At 42.8% G+C, this 16,552-nt stretch overlaps 1 protein-coding gene across 1 annotated transcript in view; it reads right to left on the bottom strand.

Annotated features, from left to right (window-relative positions):
• Positions 1–3,316: 3,316 nt before the first annotated feature.
• The window catches only part of LOC131936376 (uncharacterized), a 33,064-nt gene continuing 19,828 nt past the window's right edge, over positions 3,317–16,552 (bottom strand). Inside the window, exons 21-32 of the mRNA XM_059293324.1 lie at positions 13,844–16,339; positions 12,349–12,569; positions 12,083–12,134; positions 11,328–11,523; positions 10,126–10,378; positions 7,381–7,505; positions 6,972–7,095; positions 6,479–6,664; positions 6,054–6,173; positions 3,968–4,113; positions 3,757–3,857; positions 3,317–3,470 (exon numbers count right to left, since the gene is read on the bottom strand). Of these exons, the coding sequence (XP_059149307.1) occupies positions 3,448–3,470; positions 3,757–3,857; positions 3,968–4,113; positions 6,054–6,173; positions 6,479–6,664; positions 6,972–7,095; positions 7,381–7,505; positions 10,126–10,378; positions 11,328–11,523; positions 12,083–12,134; positions 12,349–12,569; positions 13,844–16,339 (4,043 nt within the window). The 3' untranslated portion in view covers positions 3,317–3,447. The remainder of the gene's footprint in view (positions 3,471–3,756; positions 3,858–3,967; positions 4,114–6,053; positions 6,174–6,478; positions 6,665–6,971; positions 7,096–7,380; positions 7,506–10,125; positions 10,379–11,327; positions 11,524–12,082; positions 12,135–12,348; positions 12,570–13,843; positions 16,340–16,552) is intronic.

Raw genomic sequence — 16,552 nt, 5'->3', positions numbered from 1 at the left:
GAACCTGCCACAGTTTAGAACTTTAAGACCTGGTACCAGTGGCTTCATAAGGAGAACCTCCCACAGTTTAGAACTTTAAGACCTGGTACCAGTGGCTTCATAAGGAGAACCTCCCACAGTTTAGAACTTTAAGACCTGGTACCAGTGACTTCATAAGGAGAACCTCCCACAGTTTAGAACTTTAAGACCTGGTGCCAGTGACTTCATAAGGAGAACCTCCCATAGTTTAGAACTTTAAGACCTGGTGCCAGTGACTTCATAAGGAGAACCTCCCACAGTTTAGAACTTTAAGACCTGGTGCCAGTGACTTCATAAGGAGAACCCCCCCACCCTCCCACAGTTTAGAACTTTAAGACCTGGTGCCAGTGTTTTTAAAAGGAGAACCTCCCACAGTTTAGAACTTTAAGACCTGGTACCAGTGACTTCATAAGGAGAACCTCCCACAGTTTAGAACTTTAAGACCTGGTGCCAGTGACTTCATAAGGAGAACCTCCCACAGTTTAGAACTTTAAGACCTGGTGCCAGTGACTTCATAAGGAGAACCTCCCACAGTTTAGAACTTTAAGACCTGGTGCCAGTGACTTCATAAGGAGAACCTCCCACAGTTTAGAACTTTAAGACCTGGTGCCAGTGGCTTCATAAGGAGAACCTCCCACAGTTTAGAACTTTAAGACCTGGTGCCAGTGACTTCATAAGGAGAACCTCCCACAGTTTAGAACTTTAAGACCTGGTGCCAGGGAATTCATAAGGAGAACCTCCCACAGTTTAGAACTTTAAGACCTGGTGCCAGTGACTTCATAAGGAGAACATCCCACAGTTTAGAACTTTAAGACCTGGTGCCAGTGACTTCATAAGGAGAACCTGCCACAGTTTAGAACTTTAAGACCTGGTACCAGTGGCTTCATAAGGAGAACCTCCCACAGTTTAGAACTTTAAGACCTGGTACCAGTGGCTTCATAAGGAGAACCTCCCACAGTTTAGAACTTTAAGACCTGGTACCAGTGACTTCATAAGGAGAACCTCCCACAGTTTAGAACTTTAAGACCTGGTGCCAGTGACTTCATAAGGAGAACCTCCCATAGTTTAGAACTTTAAGACCTGGTGCCAGTGACTTCATAAGGAGAACCTCCCACAGTTTAGAACTTTAAGACCTGGTGCCAGTGACTTCATAAGGAGAACCCCCCCACCCTCCCACAGTTTAGAACTTTAAGACCTGGTGCCAGTGTTTTTAAAAGGAGAACCTCCCACAGTTTAGAACTTTAAGACCTGGTACCAGTGACTTCATAAGGAGAACCTCCCACAGTTTAGAACTTTAAGACCTGGTGCCAGTGACTTCATAAGGAGAACCTCCCACAGTTTAGAACTTTAAGACCTGGTGCCAGTGACTTCATAAGGAGAACCTCCCACAGTTTAGAACTTTAAGACCTGGTGCCAGGGAATTCATAAGGAGAACCTCCCACAGTTTAGAACTTTAAGACCTGGTGCCAGTGACTTCATAAGGAGAACATCCCACAGTTTAGAACTTTAAGACCTGGTGCCAGTGACTTCATAAGGAGAACCTGCCACAGTTTAGAACTTTAAGACCTGGTACCAGTGGCTTCATAAGGAGAACCTCCCACAGTTTAGAACTTTAAGACCTGGTACCAGTGGCTTCATAAGGAGAACCTCCCACAGTTTAGAACTTTAAGACCTGGTACCAGTGACTTCATAAGGAGAACCTCCCACAGTTTAGAACTTTAAGACCTGGTGCCAGTGACTTCATAAGGAGAACCTCCCACAGTTTAGAACTTTAAGACCTGGTGCCAGTGACTTCATAAGGAGAACCTCCCACAGTTTAGAACTTTAAGACCTGGTGCCAGGGAATTCATAAGGAGAACCTCCCACAGTTTAGAACTTTAAGACCTGGTGCCAGTGACTTCATAAGGAGAACATCCCACAGTTTAGAACTTTAAGACCTGGTGCCAGTGACTTCATAAGGAGAACCTGCCACAGTTTAGAACTTTAAGACCTGGTACCAGTGGCTTCATAAGGAGAACCTCCCACAGTTTAGAACTTTAAGACCTGGTACCAGTGGCTTCATAAGGAGAACCTCCCACAGTTTAGAACTTTAAGACCTGGTACCAGTGACTTCATAAGGAGAACCTCCCACAGTTTAGAACTTTAAGACCTGGTGCCAGTGACTTCATAAGGAGAACCTCCCACAGTTTAGAACTTTAAGACCTGGTGCCAGTGACTTCATAAGGAGAACCTCCCACAGTTTAGAACTTTAAGACCTGGTGCCAGTGACTTCATAAGGAGAACCTCCCACAGTTTAGAACTTTAAGACCTGGTGCCAGTGACGTAATTACGAGAACCTCCCACAGTTTAGAACTTTAAGACCTGGTGCCAGGGACTGATAAGAAGCAGGTTTTAATTGTATCGAGACAGAACTAGTTCTATATATTGTCATTCATTAGGTGCTAAGGACAATCACATTGTCATGTGTGTGTCGTGTAGGTTTAACACGGGCACCATGCACTTTAACGAGAGTTTGTGTGAGAGAGTGTGTGTGAGTGAGTGAGTGTGTGAGTGTTTGTGTGTCGTGTAGGGTTAACACGGGCACCATGCACTTTAACGAAAGTGTGTGTGTGTCATTAGATTTACTATTACAAATGAGTTATGTGTTATATAACACATAGGACGAAGAACCTATAAAAAAACAAAAAATAAATACCCTAAGGTACTCCTAAATTGGACAATTTCAGGTCACGTTATGCTGAACCCCTCCTGGACTAAATGCTACCTACGCCAATGTATATGGGGACAGCGGAGTTGGGTATATCACTAAACCAAACAAGTAAACAATGGGTTTTGTCTGTCTATCTGTCTGTCTGTCTGTCTGTCTGTCTGTCTGTCTGTCTGTCTGTCTGTCTGTCTGTCTATCTATCTGTCTGTCTGTCTGTCTGTCTGTCTGTCTGTCTGTCTGTCTGTCTATCTGTCTGTCTGTCTGTCTGTCTGTCAAATGTCAACGTCCCCATCAAACCATAGGATTAAACTCAAGGCACCTTAGTGTCACCATCAAAACGTTATTGTGGTTCAATATTTCTGTCCAAATTTCACTAATGAGTTTCAACGTCAAAATTTGTATCAACGTTAAGACAATACTAATTTGAGTCCACGTAAATCTTTACAAATTTTTGCCCACGTCAAATCTTTACTAATATGTAACTTCCTCAATTAAAATAAAAGTACTTATTTAATATTTTTGTCGAGAACCTTGGCGATATAAAATAATAGCCACAAAAGAAAAATAATGAACTTAAATAACAAGATATAACCCCAGTTTCAAATAACTGCTATTTTATTAAAGTAAAGACCTTTGTGGAGACCATAAACAGAGGCACTAGCAACCAGGGACTAAGTCTCTGTTCTGGCATGCTTTAATTTTTCCATCAAAGGCGGTGCCGGCTAGGCAGTACTTGAAGAGGTCACTTTAAGACAGTAAACAATGATATTAGTGCCACATAGAAGTGTTAACGTTCAATGATAAAAGATATTATCTTAAGAAATCGTTGCTTTAAATTTGGATTTTAATTTTATTTTGTAGACACTTTAAAGTATCAGAACTAAAAAGGAATGTATATTTGGTTAACATGTTGTTTTGTTGTGAAGTTTGTGTACACATACCAAACTGGCGTTGTGACACTGTAAATGGTTTAGTGAATTTTAGCAGTTTGAGCAATGCAATCAGGCAACCAGGAATCTGTCTTGACTTACCATTGTCTCTCAGCACTGAGGATCGTATACGTGGTGCAGCTACCCTTTGTCTTTGTATGACGGAACGAAAGAGTCCACGTGGAGATTGCGACAGCAACACTCTGAAAGGTAGGCAGGTTACGTGGTTAAGGACCACATTTGTTAATACATATGGTGATACTTAAAAAGCGATAATTGTGTGTGTTGTATCTAATTAGAATAAATCATTGACTTGTGTTTTGTGGGTAAGTTGCACTCGTCAGTGATGGCACTGAGCAGCGGGTAGGGTCCAAGTCCACACACGCGACCGGTGAAGTCGTCGTTGTCCAGGGTCCAGACCATGGTGCCCCCGTAGCCGTTGGTTGTTATGTACTGCACCTGGTGGCGAACAAAGGATGGAGGAATGTTAACATGGGTGTCTGTAGGTTAGAATGGTGTACAGAATTACAAACATGTGGCAATAAAACGTAGGAGTCTCATTACACATGCACTCACACATACACACACACTTATATCTTATACATAAAATTGAATTCTGTATTTTTGTGGCGGACAGCGAACCCTTGATTACAATAAAAAGTAATATAAAATAGACCTCCTCACTATAGGGTTAGGGTGATATATCTAAAGTGCTCATCAACTAAATTAATGATATAAAAATTAATACTAAAGGTGTTATAAAACAAATTTCATTTTCCAAACTTAAAGTGTTAATTTAAGACATATGCTTTAAACAAAACGAGCCGACCCGCGGCGTATCATACGCCGCTATTTAGTTGTTTTATTTTCTACTTTTCAGTAAATCATAATTTGTGAATTTGACAGTACTAACGCTGCCACTGAAAATATTTGTTTTAACAGTAGCTGGTTAAGGACGATAACCCCCCCCCCCCTCCTCCCCCCAACCCCTACCCCCACCCCCCCCCACCCCCCCCCCCCGTGAAAGTAAACTCCTCTTAGTTACCTCCCCTAAGTTTAAAATCGTTTCAAACTAAATTATCTGCCCCTAATTGCCGTCACTAAACCCGGCTCTACGATTGTAAACATTTAGCGTGAACCACAGCTCACCAGACCATGTAGGGGTGGGGGTGGTAGGGAGTGCGCTTACAGCTTGGTGTTTTCTATCGTCTCCAAGAAGATAATTATATATATATATATAGAAATTCTAATTGTATCTGAAAATGATTTACTTTTAGGCCTTTAGCAATCAATACCCCCATTATTATTTAGGAAAATACAATTACTTCCCTTAATTAATGGATTGATTTTTTCAAAAACTATTTATTACTTTGCTTTAGTGTTGGGAAATACATAATTACATAATTAGCGTGGATTGATCAAATGGAATGTGGTAAGTAAAACACAGATATTTTAAATACTGCCATTTATTTATTTTATACACTGAACGTATTAATTACTAATTAATTTTAATCAATAACAGTTTAGAAGCCAGCCCCTGATGTCCTCTATGTTTACTTCTATTTTTCCGTTTGCGGATAAGCTTGGGGTATCATTGTCGTTCACTAAATTAAATCAGGCGCTGGGCTTATCCTGTAAATGCTATGGTGCATAATTTCGTTTTAATCAAAGCGATAGACTATAGACTATGGATAAGAAAGGTTACTGAATCGAATTTGGGCGTCCTCCGGAGCCCCGATAGAGTGCTTTTGGCACCCGTGCCTTCCAGTGTTAGCTATGGCGCCTAAATTCGTTTAAGTGAGTGCAAAAGACTAAAACTAAGTTGGGGTAATAAAGTAATTCACTAAGTTGAATTAGGCGGTTTAGCCAGCGCCCCAGTACCGACCCATCCATCCACCCATCCATCCACTCATCCATCAATCCATCAATCCATCAATCCATCAATATATCAATCCATCAATCCATCAATCCATCAATCCAACCATCCATCCATCCATCCGTTTATCCATCCATCCATCCATCCATCCATCCATCCATCCATCCATCCATCCATCCATCCATCCATCCATCCATCCATCCATCCATCCATCCATCCATCCATCCATCCATCCATCCATCCATCCATCCATCCATCCATCCATCCATCCATCCATCCATCCATCCATCCATCCATCCATCCATCCATCCATCCATCCATCCATCCATCCATCCATCCATCCATCCATCCATCCATCCATCCATCCATCCATCCATCCATCCATCCATCCATCCATCCATCCATCCATCCATCCATCCATCCATCCATCCATCCATCCATCCATCCGTCCATCCATCCGTCCATCCATCCATCCATCCGTCCATCCATCCATCCATCATTTAACAATCGCATATATTGTCACCTTAGTTCTCAAACTTTCCGCATCCTCGTACCCTACCCAGACGTTTCCCTTAACAAGGTATGGGACTTTCTGTTCTGGAATACGGTGGACCGTAGCACCACTTTTGATCATTTCACAAACCTGGAGATTTAAAGAATGAGCACTAAATAGCTTTACTTAAAACAATTTTTAATATAGATTATTAACATATGATTATTAGAATAATTATATACTATTTAAAATTTATGCAAAGCCATTACATTAATTCTAGCTTATATTTATCATAATGACAAGGCTTTGTCTAAAACTTAAAAAAAAACCAGTGAAATTATTTCTAAACTTGAGAATGGGTAAGTTTGAATGTTTTGCTTTAATAACATGACACACAACAAATAAATGCTATTAAAATCAATATTTATCTGAAAGTGTGATATATGAAAATTTACTTCATAATAGGCCAAAAATCCCGGCTCCCTGGTAAATGTCCCGCTGGGCCCGGGGCCTACAGTCTTCGCCCCCACATTGCTGACGCCAGAGTTAGCTAGGCTGAAACTTCTGCCGTAGGTTGCAAGACCAATGTTTAATTTTTCTTTTGGAGCGCCCTTCGAAACCCAGTATTTTGCAGCAAAATCCTACGGACGTTTCAATTTATTTAAAATTAAAAGATATTACATACATACAAATCAATTTGATTTGACAATGTAACCCAATTATTCAAGAAAATACGAAAGAAATCGATTCGTTTATTAGGCCTAAATGTATCGTTTCATCTAACCGTAGCCCTGTTATAACTTGACAAATACGTTTGCGTGAACATGGATATACTGTAATGTAGAAAACTAGTCGTTAGAGAGATAGGTTTTAAAAGTTTTGTTTTAAATTTCAAACCAAATAATAAATAAAATAAAACACATATAAAGTGGAAGCGTGATCGCATACCATGTGATAGTTTTTGTTTAACCCAGTGTCTGTTGGGTGGCCGTAGAGTGGACTGTTGTGTCCAGTGAACGGGTCCCAGCTGCCGTGGAAGTCGTAGGACATGATGCTGATGAAGTCCAGTTTGCTGATTGGTGGATACAAGGTCACGTGACCGCAACGAATTGTAATTAATGTTGTACGTTTTAATCGGCATCCACGAATTACAATAGACAAGAAGCATGCAGGGGATTTACAAGAGTGATAAGACAAACACAATTATCAATTACTGAAGGAAACTTTAGCTAGTACTAATTGATAATATCGGCAATAAAATCAATTTCAAAGGCTCTACCTGGCAATATCACTGGTCAGCCTTACCTGGCTATGGCACTGAGCACACTTACCTGGCTATGGCACTGAGCACACTTACCTGGCTATGGCACTGACATCATAGGCCGCATCAATGCTCTCTTTACCAGCAGCAACAGCAGCAGACAACAAAAGCCTGGGTTTTCCACTGGTTTTCTCCTCTTGTTCATAGGCCGTTCTAAGTTCCTGGGAATGGTTCAAATAGGAAGCCATCGCTAAAACGCGCTTGAATTTACGTATTTATTGTATGATTCAACTATACAACTGTAAGACATACACACATCGTCAAGATTCGCTTGACATAATTTTCACACTTACACAATACACATATTTGTCTTCGCTTTTAATAAAGTCTAATTCAACTAAATTTACAAGGTTTTATTTAATGTGCGTCCTCTGTCTGTCGACAGTCTGTCTGTCTGTCTAGATCGAAACGCCCGAGCTAAAATTCGGACACTAAAGACAGATACCGTTCAAAGTTTGCACGTGGGTCAAGACAAGAAGACAATGTAATCTGTTATATAGTGTAGTGTTATATAAGAATATTCGAGAAAGTTTTGGGGAGATCACTCCCTGTTTATTTTATTAAACTCTAATTCTACTAAACTTAAAGACAACTGTGAATTACTAGGTAAATTAAACCCTAACCTGAACCAACTGGGTAAACTAAACCCTAACCTCAACCAACTGCGTAAACTAAACCCTAACCTCAACCAACTGGGTAAATTAAACACTAACCTCAACCAACTGGGTAAACTTAACCCTAACCTCGACTAACAAGGTAAACTAAACCCTAACCTAAACCAAAACTAAACCCTAACCTCAACCAACTGGGTAAACTAAACCCTAACCTCAACCAATTGGGTAAACTAAGCCCTAACCTCAACCAACTGGGTAAACTAAACCCTAACCTCAACCAACTGGGTAAACTAAACCCTAACCTCAACCAACTGGGTAAACTAAACCCTAACCTCAACCAACTAGGTAAACTAAACCCTAACCTCAACCAAAACTAAACCCTAACCTCAACCAACTGGGTAAACTAAACCCTAACCTCAACCAAAACTAAACCCTAACCTCAACCAAAACTAAACCCTAACATCAACCAAAGCTAAACCCTAACCTCAACCAACTGGGTAAACTAGACCCTAACCTCAACCAACTGGGTAAACTAAACCCTAACCTCAACCAACTGGGTAAACTAAACCCTAACCTCAACCAACTGGGTAAACTAAACCCTAACCTCAACCAACTGGGTAAACTAAACCCTAACTTCAACCAACTGGGTAAACTAAACCCTAACCTTAACCAACTGGGTAAACTAAACCCTAACCTCAACCAACTAGGTAAACTAAACCCTAACCTCAACCAAAACTAAACCCTAACCTCAACCAACTGGGTAAACTAAACCCTAACCTCAACCAAAACTAAACCCTAACCTCAACCAAAACTAAACCCTAACATCAACCAAAGCTAAACCCTAACCTCAACCAACTGGGTAAACTAGACCCTAACCTCAACCAACTGGGTAAACTAAACCCTAACCTCAACCAACTGGGTAAACTAAACCCTAACCTCAACCAACTGGGTAAACTAAACTATAACCTCAACTAACTGGGTAAACTAAACCCTAACCTCAACCAACTGGGTAAACTAAACCCTAACCTCAACCAACTGGGTAAACTAAACCCTAACCTCAACCAACTGGGTAAACTAAACCCTAACCTCAACCAACTGGGTAAACTAAACTATAACCTCATCCAACTGGGTAAACTAAACTATAACCTCAACCATTTGGGTAAACTAAACCCTAACCTCAACCAAACTGGGTAAACTAAACCCTAACCTCAACCAACTGGGTAAACTAAACCCTAACCTCAACCAAAACTAAACCCTAACCTCAACCAAAACTAAACCCTAACATCAACCAAAGCTAAACCCTAACCTCAACCAACTGGGTAAACTAGACCCTAACCTCAACCAACTGGGTAAACTAAACCCTAACCTCAAACAACTGGGTAAACTAAACCCTAACCTCAACCAACTGGGCAAACTAAACTATAACCTCAACTAACTGGGTAAACTAAACCCTAACCTCAACCAACTGGATAAACTAAACCCTAACCTCAACCAACTGGGTAAACTAAACCCTAACCTCAACCAACTGGGTAAACTAAACCCTAACCTCAACCAACTGGGTAAACTAAACTATAACCTCATCCAACTGGGTAAACTAAACTATAACCTCAACCAATTGGGTAAACTAAACCCTAACCTCAACCAAACTGGGTAAACTAAACCCTAACCTCAACCAACTGGGTAAACTAAACCCTAACCTCAACCAAACTGGGTAAACTAAACCCTAACCTCAACCAACTGGGTAAACTAAACCCTAACCTCAACCAACTGGGTAAACTAAACCCTAACCTCAACCAAAACTAAACCCTAACCTCAACCAAAACTAAACCCTTACCTCAACCAACTGGGTAAACTAAACCCTAACATCGACTAACTGGGTAAACTAAACCCTAACCTCAACCAAAACTAAACCCTTACCTCAACCAAAGCTAAACCCTAACCTCAACCAAACTGGGTAAACTAAACCCTAACCTCAACCAACTGGGTAAACTAAACCCTAACCTCAACCAAACCTATACCCTAACCTCAACCAAAGCTAAACCCTAACCGCAACCAACTGGGTAAACTAAACCCTAACCTCAACCAACTGGGTAAACTAAACCCTAACCTCAACCAACTGGGTAAACTAAACCCTAACCTCAACCAACTGGGTAAACTAAACCCTAACCTCAACCAACTGGGTAAACTTTTGCTTGTCTTCCGGGGGGCTGCCTCTCATTGCTGGGTACTCCCAGTCAAGGTCAAGGCCATCGAAGTTGTGTTTCCTCAGGAAACTAATAGAACTTTGAATAAACTTTTTTCGTTTGTCTTTGGTAGCCACCATCTTGGTGAACAGTTCAGATCCCATGTTGTAGCCCCCGACAGCCAGAAGAGTTTTCAATCCCTTGTGTTTGCGCTTATGGTTATTGAACAAGGAGAACCTAAAACAAATCACGTTGAACAAATATTTTCATAGCACCCAGAATGAGCGTTTTCCTGTTCTATGACAAAATTGTGTTATAGGCTAAGCAAAATATGAATTAGGGAACTTATTGATGGAGTTTGTTTTTATTTCGTTCGATGTTTTTAAACTCGGATTTCTCACATGTTGTAGATCTAGTGAATTTTTACTCGGACCATAGAAGTTTGTAACAAAAATTCTTGCTTTTCGAGAAAACAGAGACGAAAAGTTATTAGAATTAGAATATAACTACTACTTATGATCACTGAAAATCACTCAAAATTTGACAGAAACCAGTGAGTTAGAACGTATCTTAATTGAAATAGTACTTAATATATCGGTATTCTAGAAAACGGAAATAGAGTAACTTACCTCTTCCGGATATCGGATGTCACTCAAAAAATAAAAGTTATCGAAAGTATAAGACCTTATTCTTAAAAATAAAATTGTTTCTACCGAAGTGAAACAGAACTCAAGTTATTGTGTTCTCATAGAAATAGAGTAAGTTACCATTTCCGGTAACCGGAAAAAGTTGATAGAAAGCTGCGAATACAAAGTTATAGATATTTGTAAACTTTCGCAAGTTATCGACTACCATAGGTAAAGTACCACTTCCCGTTATCAGAAATCTACAAAAATAGAAACATGACAATATTAACTAATATCTCAACATCTCGCTTAATTTGTGTACCCTTGATTCAACGGTACCATTAAAAAACCCTTAAATCCACCTTCGTAGCTAAATTATATGATTAGCCGATTGTTTTTTATATGTTTGTGTGTAGGCCTATATCTTAAATACGAACTTAGCGTAATAGTTTAGGATAGTTTTGTCTATATAAATATATATATATATATATATATATATATATATATATATATATATATATATATATATATATATATATATATATATATATATATCTTACATTCCCAGGGTCCCCCATTCAGAGTCCTCATCGTTCCACTCAAAGGCCGCTAACTCGCCGTTAGCTAACTTGGCGAAGGCGAAGATGAGGTGAGTACAGAAGGCGGCGTTGATGTTGTCTGGGACGAACTTGCCAGGCTGAGGTCGGTACTGGGCCCAGTTCGTGTAGTAGCAGACACGCCTCTCGCATGATGACCCTGCAGGTAGAATAAAACTTTGTCAACCTTTGATTTCTTTGAAATGTGGCATTGCGTTAAAAACACAGAAGTCACAGGTTCTATTTTAAAGAAGGGTCTCATGGCCCAATTATCTGATTTATTGCAGTGCATTGTATTTCACTCGAAACGTTCTTAGCCCAAAAAAGCATTTTATTGGTAAGAAATGTGATTTTATTTCTGTCCTGAATCGAATATTTTAAAAAAAATGAGAATACAAGTAGGTCAAGTCTGGTAAAAAAATCCCGGTAGGGATATGTCATGCATTTGGGATTTGGAATAGAGATGCGGATATGTCTATATGAGACCTGAAGTGGGTGCTGCTTTTTTTTTTAATTGAAATAATTTTTGCAGATTTTCTTAGGCTTTCGTTAGATATGTTGACCTAAAATTCCATACCTGTGTGTATTGACATTTCTCTAAGTCTAATTTGAGTAATCTACTATTACGTCGTGTTGCCAAAAATTAAACTTCCAAATCCTACCATGTATAAAGAGGCGTATATTTATGTAAATTAACTAACAATGAAACATTCACAAACCTACACATCCAGCCAAGGCAAACAGCACCACTAAAGTGAATAGATACCACATCTGGAATAAGTAATAAAACAGATAGTGTTAGTGTTTTATTACTTATTGTATTAACCTCACTGCAGCTACCATTTTTAATTATCACATCTGGAATAGCAGTTTATCATTAGTAACACATTAGTGTGTATGTGTGTGTGTTTTTTTTTCAGTTTAAAGCCACCAAAATAACTCATGGTTTTATTAAGGTTATTCACAGTGAACAAAAATATCTAACCGGACGCGAATATACAAGTCTAACACTATCCCCAAGCGAATCTTTAAGTCTAACATTATCCCCAAGTGAATCTACAAGTCTAACACTATCCCCAAGCGAATCTACAAGTCTAACACTATCCCCAAGCGAATCTTTAAGTCTAGCACTATCCCCAAGCGAATCTTTAAGTCTAACATTATCCCCAAGTGAATCTACAAGTCTAACACTATCCCCAAGCGAATCTACAAGTCTAACACTATCACCAAGCGAATCTAGAAGTCTAACACTATCCCCAAGCGAATCTACAAGTCTAACACTATCCCTAAGCGAATCTTTAAATCTAACACTATCTCCAAAGAAACTTCAAGTCTAACACTATCCCCAAGCGAATCTTTAAGTCTAACACTATCCCCAAGCGAATCTACAAGTCTAACAATATCCCCAAGCGAATCTACAAGTCTAACACTATCACCAAGCGAATCTAGAAGTCTAACACTATCCCCAAGCGAATCTACAAGTCTAACACTATCCCTAAGCGAATCTTTAAATTTAACACTATCTCCAAAGAAACTTCAAGTCTAACAATATCCCCAAGCGAATCTACAAGTCTAGACTATCCCCAAGCGAATCTTTAAGTCTAGCACTATCCCCAAGTGAATCTTTAAGTCTAGCGCTATCCCCAAGCGAATCTTTAAGTCTAGCACTATCCCCAAGCGAATCTACAAGTCTAGACTATCACCAAGTGAATCTACAAGTCTAGCACTATCCTCAAGCGAATCTTTAAGTCTAGCACTATCCCCAAACGAATCTTTAAGTCTAACACTATCCCCAAGCGAATCTTTAAGTCTAACACTATCACCAAACGAAACTATTAATCTTGCTCTTTCCCCAAGCATGTCATATTACGTCATGAACGTTTACGACAACAAAAATTACCTCACCCGACCTGAGTTGCTTTACCGACTCATCTGTTTAAAATCTTGAGATCAGTTGTAGGCCAACACAACTGAACCAATTTCTCCCCGCAGCCGTGAATCTCCAGTCACAATGTAATTATCATAAATCTTAAACTCTTTAGATATTCAATTAGATGTAAAGAAGTAATCTAAAGATAACAAAACACAGAGGGAATCTTTTACTTAGAGGTTCAAACTAGACAAACGTGGAGATAATTTTGGGAGAGAAATGGTCAGAAATAAGGGGAAAGTAATACCCATGTTGAGTTATTTAACTTTTTAAATGTACATAATTGTAAAGATAATTAGCATTTTAAGTTTAAAAGTATAATACTATTGAAACATTACTTTAAAGTGTTGTTATGCGTGTCGTGTATAGAAAAGACGATTATTTGATCTAAGTAGTTACTAACCATGGACAACCCTCACACTATCTCAAATGACAGTCCTTATGATTGCTTAAAGAACAGACCTCAGAATCCCTCACTAACTGCCTCCACAATCTTTCAGCCACACCCCCAGTTAATTCTCAGTGGCATTCCCTCACAACCTTTAGTGACAGCCCCCAGAATCCCCTAGTGAAAGTTCCCCTGAATCCCCCCCTGTGATAGTCCCCCAGAATCCACTAGTGAAAGCCCCCGCCCAAGAATCCCCCAGTGACAGCCCCCAGAATCCTCCAGTGACAGCCCCCAGAATCCTCCAGTGACAGCCCCCATAATCCCCCAGTGACAGCCCCCCCCCCCAGAATCCCCCAGTGACAGCCCCCATAATCCCCCAGTGACAGCCCCCAGAATCCTCCAGTGACAGCCCCCATAATCCCCCAGTGACAGCCCCCATAATCCCCCAGTGACAGCCCCCAGAATCCTCCAGTGACAGCCCCCATAATCCCCCAGTGACAGCCCCCCCCCAGAATCCCCCAGTGACAGCCCCCATAATCCCCCAGTGACAGCCCCCATAATCCCCCAGTGACAGCCCCCATAATCCCCCAGTGACAGCCCCCATAATCCCCCAGTGACAGCCCCCATAATCCCCCAGTGACAGCCCCCAGAATCCCCCAGTGACAGCCCCCAGAATCCTCCAGTGACAGCCCCCATAATCCCCCAGTGACAGCCCCCCCCCCCCAGAATCCCCCAGTGACAGCCCCCATAATCCCCCAGTGACAGCCCCCATAATCCCCCAGTGACAGCCCCCAGAATCCCCCAGTGACAGCCCCCATAATCCCCCAGTGACAGCCCCCCCCCAGAATCCTCCAGTGACAGCCCCCATAATCCCCCAGTGACAGCCCCCAGAATCCTCCAGTGACAGCCCCCAGAATCCCCAAGTGACAGCCCCCAGAATCCCCCAGTGACAGCCCCCAGAATCCTCCAGTGACAGCCCCCATAATCCCCCAGTGACAGCCCCCCCCCAGAATCCTCCAGTGACAGCCCCCATAATCCCCCAGTGACAGCCCCCAGAATCCTCCAGTGACAGCCCCCAGAATCCCCAAGTGACAGCCCCCAGAATCCCCCAGTGACAGCCCCCAGAATCCTCCAGTGACAGCCCCCAGAATCCCCCAGTGACAGCCCCCATAATCCCCCAGTGACAGCCCCCATAATCCCCCAGTGACAGCCCCCAGAATCCTCCAGTGACAGCCCCCATAATCCCCCAGTGACAGCCCCCCCCCCCAGAATCCCCCAGTGACAGCCCCCATAATCCCCCAGTGACAGCCCCCATAATCCCCCAGTGACAGCCCCCAGAATCCTCCAGTGACAGCCCCCATAATCCCCCAGTGACAGCCCCCCCCCCCCAGAATCCCCCAGTGACAGCCCCCATAATCCCCCAGTGACAGCCCCCCCCCAGAATCCCCCAGTGACAGCCCCCATAATCCCCCAGTGACAGCCCCCATAATCCCCCAGTGACAGCCCCCATAATCCCCCAGTGACAGCCCCCAGAATCCTCCAGTGACAGCCCCCATAATCCCCCAGTGACAGCCCCCCCCCCCCAGAATCCTCCAGTGACAGCCCCCATAATCCCCCAGTGACAGCCCCCAGAATCCTCCAGTGACAGCCCCCATAATCCCCCAGTGACAGCCCCCATAATCCCCAAGTGACAGCCCCCATAATCCCCCAGTGACAGCCCCCAGAATCCCCCAGTGACAGCCCCCATAATCCCCCAGTGACAGCCCCCAGAATCCCCAAGTGACAGCCCCCATAATCCCCCAGTGACAGCCCCCATAATCCCCCAGTGACAGCCCCCAGAATCCCCCAGTGACAGCCCCCAGAATCCCCCAGTGACAGCCCCCAGAATCCCCAAGTGACAGCCCCCATAATCCCCCAGTGACAGCCCCCAGAATCCCCCAGTGACAGCCCCCAGAATCCCCAAGTGACAGCCCCCATAATCCCCCAGTGACAGCCCCCAGAATCCCCCAGTGACAGCCCCCATAATCCCCCAGTGACAGCCCCCAGAATCCCCCAGTGACAGCCCCCATAATCCCCCAGTGACAGCCCCCAGAATCCCCCAGTGACAGCCCCCATAATCCCCCAGTGACAGCCCCCATAATCCCCCAGTGACAGCCCCCAGAATCCCCAAGTGACAGCCCCCAGAATCCCCCAGTGACAGCCCCCATAATCCCCCAGTGACAGCCCCCATAATCCCCCAGTGACAGCCCCCAGAATCCCCAAGTGACAGCCCCCAGAATCCCCCAGTGACAGCCCCCATAATCCCCCAGTGACAGCCCCCATAATCCCCCAGTGACAGCCCCCATAATCCCCCAGTGACAGCCCCCATAATCCCCCAGTGACAGCCCCCAGAATCCTCCAGTGACAGCCCCCAGAATCCCCCAGTGACAGCCCCCAGAATCCCCCAGTGACAGCCCCCAGAATCCCCCAGTGACAGCCCCCAGAATCCTCCAATGACAGCCCCCATAATCCTCCAATGACAGCCCCCAGAATCCTCCAATGACAGCCCCCAGAATCCTCCAATGACAGCCCCCAGAATCCCCCAGTGACAGCCCCCAGAGTCCCCCTTTACAGCCCGAAGAATATCTCCCCCAGTGTAAATTGCCTGTTCATTGATCACTGTTATTTAATTGCACTGACTCAATCAATAGTGATAAAAAAACAGCTGTGATGAAAAATTAAAGCTCTTTGTGTTGGGGTTTACTGAAGTCAGAGATTAAGAGAGTTCAAACTGTGTTACGAAGGGCAAGGGAGGTGGATTAAGCTGACATCTTTTGAGACTATATATATATATATATATATATATATATATATATATATATATATATATAT

The sequence above is a fragment of the Physella acuta genome, unplaced genomic scaffold, assembly GCF_028476545.2.
Source record: "Physella acuta isolate Inbredline_101_S28 unplaced genomic scaffold, ASM2847654v3 ptg000177l, whole genome shotgun sequence".
Lineage (NCBI taxonomy): Eukaryota > Metazoa > Mollusca > Gastropoda > Physidae > Physella > Physella acuta.
Note: the sequence above shows the minus strand (reverse complement) of the source record. Positions and strands in the feature narration are given on the sequence as shown.